At 34.9% G+C, this 10,109-nt stretch overlaps 1 protein-coding gene across 3 annotated transcripts in view; it reads left to right on the forward strand.

Annotated features, from left to right (window-relative positions):
• Positions 1-10,109, forward strand: part of PCGF5 (polycomb group ring finger 5) — a 64,720-nt gene that overhangs the window by 43,586 nt on the left and 11,025 nt on the right. For 2 of the 3 annotated variants that reach the window (XM_084210903.1, XM_084210904.1), the window contains 6 exons: positions 1,844-1,899; positions 2,013-2,072; positions 5,166-5,314; positions 6,400-6,498; positions 7,521-7,610; positions 9,459-9,518. In XM_084210903.1, coding sequence (XP_084067029.1) covers positions 1,844-1,899; positions 2,013-2,072; positions 5,166-5,314; positions 6,400-6,498; positions 7,521-7,610; positions 9,459-9,518 — 514 coding nt within the window. The remainder of the gene's footprint in view (positions 1-1,843; positions 1,900-2,012; positions 2,073-5,165; positions 5,315-6,399; positions 6,499-7,520; positions 7,611-9,458; positions 9,519-10,109) is intronic. The other variant, XM_084210905.1, reaches the window with a different exon arrangement.

The raw sequence follows: 10,109 nt of genomic DNA on the forward strand, positions 1-10,109 counted from the left end.
AAAAATAAATGAAAGAAGACCAGCATGTATTATACTATCCTCAAGAACAGAGGGATTTTTAATTAAGGTACTGGTGTTCTCTTTTGAAGTCTTTATTTCATTTCTTTTAATGAGTAAATTATGAAGGTTGGAGCTTTCTTACAGTGTGAAATGAATTCCATTTCTAAAGCATGTTCCCAAGTTCCCAGTGCTCTGCTGTGGGTACCTCACAGACAGCAGCACCATGCAGTTCCCTCAGATACTGACAGAGGAGGCTGCGAGTTACACCACCTGGGAAGGCAGACCTACATTGTCATCTATCAGAAATCCAGCACTCAGACATCCTACAATTTTTATTTCCTTCTTATCTGTGAGAAAGTGCTCTCTCTGTGCTGCTTTGTTTTATGGGAAGGATGTTTCACTTGCTGAATTTTTGTTGGTTTTGTCCCCTTAAGAAGAAGCAATTAAAAATGGATTGTGGTTGTAGCTGAAACATGAATACTTCTATGGTATGACTGAATCTACTGATGGATACCACAGGGATCTAGTCTCAGAACTTGATGGTTGGGTAATGGGTCTGATTGTAAAGCACAAGTTCAAATTCTGTAAGGAGAACCTTGAATACTCATGTATTTATTTTAAGATAGTTGTTATCAATTTATATGGATTGTAGACTTTCCTCAACAATAAAAACATTCATTCTTACTCCTACTTTGCAACTGTTGGTGAGCAAATGCCAGAACAGCCAAACACACTATGTTTTTTTTACAGGCCTATAGTGTATTATTAATACCATGTATGCAGGTGTATTTGCAAATATGTATATATAAAAAAATATATTGTTATTGAGATGAAAAAATAAGGCAATTTAAAATATGCCAGATTCTGACTGAATGTCAAGATACTTAATTCCTCTGCATTATTTAGTGTTTTATTTTGTCATGAGTTTTTGTTTAGGCTGTGGGCAATGGGAGTTTCTGTTGACAAGAGAGAACATAAAGGGCAAAACAGAGGAAGGAAAAGGAAAGAGAATGAAAGCCAGAGGAAATTGAAGGATAAGAGACCAGGAGAGGAAGTAGAACTAGAAAGCAGATGATAAACTAAATGGATAGAAGAGTTGGTTAAATTCAGAGAAAAGGAAAGAAAAGTATTTTAGCTTCAGCAACAAGGGTAACTGCAGTGTGTACACTGGAAGGGACTCTAACTAGTTTTGGCACTGATATCAGGGTATCAGAGGACATGCCTGTGCTGTGTACTCTCTTCTGGTGTACAACACATGGCAGATTTAAATAGTTCAAATTAACTGTGCTGGATACTGAGAACTATCAAGTCAAAGCAGCATGGATGCACTGTGGTCTCTTTATGCTGCCAAGACTGCTTTGCTGTGGCGTGGTAAGTAGGGAATAGTCTATTCAGGTTTTTGTAACAGGCTTATTACCAAAGCTCTTCAACACTTAGTATGATAATGGAGTTTATCATTTTCATGCTTACTACTCATGAGTTGGACCTTAAAATTGGATACTACTTTTCCAGTCTGTTCCTTCTAGTAAAACTACTGTCTGCATGTAATACAAATTCAAAAATTAAAATTTCAGAGTATAATGTTTTTATCTTTTGCTTCATTCTTATCTTTATACATTAAAAAAGTAATTCCTTAGTTATTTCTGAGATACCATTTAGGAGATGGTTGAGATAAGCTTTAATGCATGTTGTCTCTCAAACTAAAATCAGTTGGCTTTGACAGGATTTGTTATTTACCAGAAAAATGCAACTCATTATTCAAAAGCTTTTGTTATTTAAACACTAAAAATACTTAAAATGCTAGTATCCATTTAATGTGAAATGTATTTTTTCCCTCTGAAAGGCTGGATAACACCTTAGAGGAAATTATATTTAAGTTGGTGCCTGGACTTCGAGAACGTAAGTTTCTCATTTGGTTTTGGGAACTGTTTGGGTTGGTGGGGGAATATGGCTCTTTCTAATACCTGGTATTGATTTAAAAATTCACATTACTGTTCTTTTATGTTAACTAGAGGAACTGCAGCGAGAGATCGAATTTTGGAAGAAAAACAAACCTCAAGAAAATGGACAAGGTGATGATTTTTTCCCTCTCATCTGTGTGTTAAGTAACACTGCTTATTAAGACTAGTTTCTTCACTGACACAACTTCATTTTCTGTTTTTCCTCAATTCAAAGATACTACAGAAATTTGTAGTCAATCTGTGCAGATGTATGGGCCTTCACATACTACTGCTTATCTATCAACCAGTTGGTTAACAAACTCTTGCTGTTTTACCATTATTTTCATTTGCATTACCCTAGGCACTCACTTGCAACACTCTCACAATTGTCCAGCTGAATTCTTAATTTTCTTAATAGAGCAAGACAGGATTTTTTAGAGTTTTTACAAATTATTTTCTGTTACCAAATTTCACCATCTGTTAAGTAGGAGGTTGTCAAGAATTAGTTATGACAAGCAGTAAAACAGTTTTCCACACATGCCAAATAATTGTTTTCTATAGATCCCACAATGCTTTTTTGGTTGGGTTTTTTGAGGTTTTTTTTTTTGCTTTGTTTCATTTCATTTTTTTGTAGTTGACCCGTGAACTTTGAAACTCAGTACTGAGGTGCTAAGCAAGGACTGGATCCAGCTGATTTTATGCCCCTTTAATTTGACATCAAGTTTTTAATACCATAGCCTATTTGATTTGACTTTAGAGAACTCTTGAAAGACTCTGCTAAGTTAAAAAATGGCTATTTTCAGTAAAGGGTAACTGTCAAGTAAAGATTCTTCTGCATTCATTTCTTTATAATGTCGTCTTTTCAACTTTGTAATATTTAATTTTCTTTCTCACAAGTTTTGTTGACTTGGATTTGGCCTCCATTGTGAGGGACAATATTACTTTCTCTATTATATAAATAAATTATGAACTGAAGAACAGTTTAGATGAAATTATCTTAGTTTACTACAGTATACTATGTAGTGTATACCTGTTCAGTTTTAAAAAAAATTAGAAAATATTTTTGTGATAGAGACATTTCTTGACTGTTTGGAAAATGCTCTTCTGCTATATACATAGAAAGAATCAACAGATAATTTGCAGATTTCTAGAATGTGACTTACTTTTGACCAACTACTTCTTCTGGTTCTTATCTTCCTCTCCTAATTTAGTGCTAAACCCAATGGAGATGAGTTAGTAAGTGTAGTGAGAGCTTGGATTGTTTTTGTGAATGAGAGGAAGGCTCTAACTGGCAAATTATACTTTTGAGTACCTATAGATGTATCCAGATCTTTTAGAGACTGTAGCCTGGGGCTATGGAACTTTGTCTCTGCAAAGTATTTGAAAGCCATGACAACTCATTGATACAAATTTTGAGCACTTAAGCTATTTTCTGCCACAAAGAAGCATTTACAATCTTGCCTGGGAAGAAATTATTTGCTGAGGATAATTTCATTTAGAAGAGACTGTTTCCGTTGTCAATACCATGCCCTGCAATCAGATTGTCACTGTAGTTTAAGAGTCTGTCAGTTATGTCCTGTGCCACAGGTTGTAGCACAGTTCCTAACCTAAGCATCTAAGAGCTGTTAAAAAATCCCAGGACTTAAAATTTTCACATATCAGAAGGAAAAAACCCCAAACAATAAAGCATATCTCAGCCATTTGTGACTCCTGTAGGAGAGTGGTTACCAGAAAGAATTGATGAATGATGAAAGACTGTGGTACAGAGAGAAAATATTCATTGGTACTGTCCAGCCTGAAGTGAGCAAATGCTTGTGACAGGTGGACTGCACCTACTCAATTGATAGAGTTTGTTTCCTGGACTTTCCGAGAAAAAGGAAAAAAATCTGTAGTTTGATACAGTAAATTCTGCTCATGGAGGATGATAGGAACAAAATGTGTGTATTATACACATTCAACTAAATGTGTCAGTTGCTAATAGGGACTTGGGGATGAATCTTGCATAATTAGTGAAAACTTAATTCTGAGAGAAAAGTAATGAATATAGCTTAAAGCTCATCTTGGATATGGAAATTGAACAAAGGCAACTAATTACTCTGTCAAGAAACTTGGTCATGGCTTGGTGTTTATTAAAGTTTGCATTCCATTTTCTCATCTGAACTCTTCTAAACTCCTTTAGAATCTGGCAAGTGTAGGAAAGCAGAACTTGATCTGAAAGGTTTTTCAAAAACATGAAAGCAGCTTATTCAAGTTAATTGTGATAATGTTTTATTCCAATAGAGAGCAGCCTTTGTTTTAAATCAAAATAAGTAAGTTGGGGATACAGAAAAAAATCCAAATGTATACAATAAGATGATAGTATACTATACTCTAAATCTGTAAAACTTACTCCAAGATGTACTTGCTAGTCTTAGCATTTGAGTGCTCAACTTTGTTAAACCTTTCTAAACTATACAAGATGGTACTTTTCCAAAGAGTTAGAATTTTAACCAGGAACCAATAGAACATGTTAACAGCAGAGGGAACAACATTTGCTATGCAATTACATAGTTTGTATAAGCTCTGCGAAAAGATACACAGACCTTTCCTCTTTTCTTTTATTTTTTCTTTTTAAAAGAGAGTAAGTAAATATATGGCTATTTAGTTGTAAAATCCTTCTGGAGAGAAACACCTGGAGTTCTTACAGTGACCTATTTAGATTTGGTCAGAAGTGGATGAAGTCTAAGGTTTAGTTTACCTTGTGATTGCATTACAGGGACTTGTGTTCACTGGATTATTGTGACAGTTAATATGACTTGATTAGCTGTGTTACTTTGATATAAAAGTGTTGGGATTAGTCATTCTATTGTTTATTTAAAATCATTATTTTTGTCGCTGAACTGCCACAGTATACAGTAGGTTTACATGTCTGAGTGATTGTGATGCATGCATAGTTGCAGGGTTTTAATTATTGAACATATCAGAAGTAGACAGCCATACCCAATCTAGTCCATCAACTAATTATTTTCTGTTCCATAGAAATCTCTTTGCATATTGCATTAAAATTTCAATAGTAAAAATGTGCTTCCAGAGATCTTAAAGTTGGTCAGTTTAAGAATGCACTGAGTTAAAACTGTGTGAAGTTAACGTGAAGAAAAATTATGGCTCATAAAAATGCCTTATTTCCTCAAATATATGATTCTTAATTACTTTATACTTAAATAATATGATCTTCATATTTTACAGATGAAAGTCCAAAAGCTGATAAACCTAAAGTCGATGAGGAGTGTGATGAAGATCAAGAAGATAAAGACTATCACAGGAGTGACCCACAGATTGCCATCTGCCTTGACTGTTTACGCAACAATGGGCAGTCAGGAGATAATGTTGTCAAAGTGAGTAGCAAACAAGCTGTGCTGCATTTATTGATGACAGAACAGCATCTTATAGGAACCAAATCATTTTATAACCACTAAAAATAAACCTCAATGTAGTGACCTGTTCCCATTTCCACACTTCTTTAGTCCTTCCCTTTAAGGCATTTCAGCACATCTTTGGAATTTTGTGAAAAATACTGTTCTGTACAGAAAGCCATCTGTGACAGTGGAATTTTTGTTTGTGTGTGGATTATAGTTTTGTGGTCTACAGCCTTTATGGTATATAACTGCACTACACCACAGATTACAGCACACCACAGAGGTATTTATACAGCTAGCTGTAGGTGAGCTGCCTTGTACCTTCAGGATTACTGTCTTAACATGCCAGAAGGCACCTGCTTATCAAATATGTGGTGCCCTGAATGACTGGGATCAGAGCTGTAAACCTGATTCTGACCCTGATGTGTTGTCTGTGGCCTTGGGGAGATCACTTCAGTCTGCAAAATGTGTGGAGTAATACATGCCAATTGCTGTTTTAAGAATTAGGGATATTTGGTTTCTATTCCTGAAGGGGATTACCTAACGCTGAGTCCAGAAGTCTTTAGAAATCACCTTAGATTTTAACAATGTTTTATTAAATTAAAAATAGAAGAATAAAAGGAAAAATATATTTAAGAACTTTTCTAATAAAACTGCTTGTATTTTCTGAGTGTTATCTTACATGTGTAACTTTGGAGGTTCTTGACATTTCTAAGAAATGCAACATTTGTTTGACCCCCAGTGTTCTGATTATTTAAGTTCTTCTGGGGGTTTTGATGGGTTTGGTGGTAGCTGGGCTTTGGTTTTTTTCTTTCCTCCCTTCTGTATCTATTAGAAATATCTTTAGAACCAGAGATGGGTCAAATGAAGTTGTCTGTCATCTTTTAAATTTTGAAAACAAATGAACAAAACTGAACCTATGGTGTCATTATGAATTAGAAGAGAATTGATTACTGGTTGAAAAGATTATCAGTTAAAGGTGTTCTTGCACTAAAGATTGCTCACATGTTTTTAAATTTTTAAATTTCTAACATGTTTTTTCTGATTTGTTGCTGTTGCTTTAGGGCTTAATGAAGAAATTTATCCGCTGTTCTACTCGAGTGACCGTGGGAACTATCAAAAAGTTTCTCAGCTTAAAATTAAAACTTCCGAGTTCCTATGAGGTACATTTGAAAGAAAGGTGTTTGTATTTTTGTTTCCCTGCAGCATAATATATTTCTATGAAATTTAATCATGTTTGAACCCGCTTTCCCTCTTTCCAGGGATACAGGAATTTAGACTGAAGGACAGACTATTTCTTCAGCCAGTTCTTGTACAGGAGCCAAAGGCTCCATGCGGGGCAGGCTGTCTTTAGCACCAGCAGCAGCCTCCCAGCTTTGGTCAGGGTGGGGCTGAGTTAGGTTTGGTGCTATAGGTTATAACTGTACACAGGAGTTTGTCATGGTGTCATGACATGTTGACCAGCCTTTTTGGTGTCATTTGGTTTTTAATCTGTCTGGTACCTTCATGGCTTGTGTTACTAAGAATCTGCTGACTTCAAATTTTTGCCTTTTTAGAAAATATTATAGGTCTAAAAATGAAAATACTGTCAAACATTTGCAGTGGCAGACAGCACTAAGATGCTATAATACAGTTTAAAGTAGACATTTTTCATACTTGAGATCATTGTTTTTCTTTGTCTTTTGCTTTCAGTTAAGGAATGTCTGTGTACTTTGAAGTGCATTTTTCTTATAATTTATAGTTATTTTTAAACTAATTTTTTAAAGTTTCTTTACAATCTACTTTTTAAATGAAAATTACTGTACTTCTGGTTTATGTCTTTGGGTTTGAAAGAGTACAGGCATGCCAAGGTGGCCTTCAAAATACAGCACAAGGCTTTCTCTTCAAATGGATACTGTGCAGTGTAACTAAATATAGGGAATGTTTGTCTACTGGTGATTTCATACCTTGGTAGCAGACTTCCTTCTGTCCACACTTCTAATAAAAACACTAAAGTGAATACCAGGGTACAAAATAACATATTGTCTGCATGCTGTATTCATCCAGCTTTGATATACATGTCTGATGGAATTGTTGTATAATGATAGGATTGGAAGGATTAACTCTGGAGATTGACTTAGCAGTTAATTTAGACATAAAATTTCTGCATCCCTTTGTCTTATTGTTTGTTCTGTTGTATTTTAAGCTGGATGTACTATGCAACGGAGAAATCATGGGGAAGGATCACACTATGGAATTCATCTATATGACAAGATGGAGACTAAGAGGCGAAAACGTAAATGCTGTTACATTATTGATAAATGATGTTTTGGTATATTTATTAGAGAGACCATACATACTTTCACATCTTAGGCCTGAATATAATCTATGACCCTTCAAAAAAACCCTATTTAAAAATGCCTTCTGCATGTTTTCTTAATTTCTTATGTAAAACCCTATGGGTGAAACCCTTCAGCACATATATTGTATAGATTCTGAAACTTCAGAATAGTGGATGTATGATATATGTACATGCAAGTTCTGCTCAGAGTTTTAAGTCAAGTAACTGAAAACCCAAGCCCTTGTTCTTTTTCAGCAAATTTGCTTTTGGTGACCTTTTGAGTTAGAATAGCTGGGGAATTTGCATTGAACAGTTCTTCAGGAAGAACCTGTTTTATTCAGTCAATAAACTGAAAGTGACACTAGTGAAATCTAATTATTTTATTACTGTTTCTGTTAATACTACATCTATTCTTTTTGGCTATGCTGTATAATAACATTCAGATAACAGCCAGATGGGTTTTCCTTGCTGCATGTGTATGTTTTAGAATTGCAGTATTCAACTTTTTAAAAGAACTTTTTTTCAGAAATGATATTCAGTTTGGTTTAGTATTGCCTTGTATATTTTTTTAATTAGAAGTTATATCCCCTTTTCTTCTCTTTCTTTTATGCATTTGTTTGTGTGTGCCTGTTGATTGGTCTTCACTCTTTATTGCTTTGTAGTACATGCAAGTTTGTCTGTCATTGCTAGTGGAGGCTAAATTGGAGTGCAGCTAAGGTTAAGTAGTTAACATACCTTAATATACTGATCTGAAGAAAATTCCATACTTCTTCTATTCTTTTTTTTGTTTTAAGCTTCCTAGTGCTTAGAGTAATGAGTGCTGGGACACGGACAGAGAAGACAGAGGATTAACTCACTGTAAAGTTAGCAATTCACAAGTCTCCTAAAGTTTTACCTTAATCTGAAGCTGGAGGGGGAACGATAGATTTTGATAGGAATTAGGGAGATCAATGTATTTAGGCAAGTATTTGATAAATTTGAAAGTAATATTGCATTGAAATTTGTGGATTGCTGAAACCCCCAAGAGAGCTTTAACCAGAATTTTTTCCAATACTGCCTTGAAACCAGTGGATGTCTGTTCAGTTTGCTGTCTTGTATTTTTGTTAGCATTGGCTGTCCTATTAGGAAGTGTTGAGGCAACAATTTCAGTGATGATGGAATTTTTTCATGGCATTTTATCCTGCAGCCCTTGCCTACTGCATGAAATTGGAGGCAACAGTAGCTATCATCTTGCTAAAAAAAATTTACACTAAAAATTTTCAAAAATCTCAGAACTATAGTTTTTAACATTAAGTGAATGCAAGAGTTCACAACTCCTGGTTAAGTTTGTAAGTGTATTTATATACACACAGCATAGCCAGGTATGTGTGTTCATCTTTTCTTTCATGTAGTTTTAAATCACTGCTGTGAAGTCAAAGATGATTAACACCTCTAAAAATTTAATTTTGCTGGTAATAAATCTAGTAATATTTAGGCTTCTATGATTTTGTTTTCCTCAATGAAGTTGCAATGGTAATTAATTAACAGTATCTTCTTCTGAATTAAGATCAAATGAATCCATTTTCCTTGTCTCTGGTACTATTGACCATGAGCTTTTACTGCATAGCTGTGGACCTTTCATGAGCTAGACAAGAAAAGGGAAAAATATCCATTTATTCATTAAACAATTCTTTCCTGTTTTAAAATGAGTAAATTGATTGTAACCTTTACATTTAAATTTTTTTTTAAAAATCAATAAATGGTAAATGTGTATGTCCAGCTGTGGATGCCTCTTATCTGATCAGAAAATCATCTCCTCCGCAGTTTCGGTGTCAGAACTGCTCATCTTCGCACGTCTGCTCACAGGATGGCACTTTCTATCAGGTAAGAGGCACTCAGGACTGTACATACTACAGTCATTAAGGTCCTGTCAGCACTCCATTGTAATTCAGCTTGTGGAGTTTTTATAATTCCTCACTATAAAGTGCTAAAACTCTGTGAGCAAGGTCTGAGCATTTTCATTCCTGCAGCACAAACTTTATTCAAAGGATTTAGGAGTTTGTCTTCTGTGTCGTAGGCCAGTTTTTGTTTGTGATTTTTTTGAGAGATACCATTCTATAGGTTGATATCCATAGCAGCCTCAAAGGATTATCTACCTCTTGCTATCTCATTCCTCTAACTAAGCAGCATTGGGCAGTCACTGGCAAGGGATCAAAAATTAAGTGTGAATTAAGAGACTACACTGGTTTCATCTCCTTGTGAGAATTCATATGTCCTTTTTGATGGAGTAAAAAACTGTTAGATTTTTCTAAACTCCTTTTCACATTTTTAAAATTAGAAACTGAATAATCTCTAGAAGCCAAACCTCCAGAACCTGCAAACTGAAGCTGATTTCTAAATTTCAGTGACCGGTCTGGTTTCCAACACTATTTGAAACAGTATTTCAGTTTCCTCATTGAGAATTTTGATTTGAAC

Source organism: Fringilla coelebs (assembly GCF_963513975.1).
Source record: "Fringilla coelebs genome assembly, chromosome: 8".
Classification (NCBI taxonomy): domain Eukaryota; kingdom Metazoa; phylum Chordata; class Aves; order Passeriformes; family Fringillidae; genus Fringilla; species Fringilla coelebs.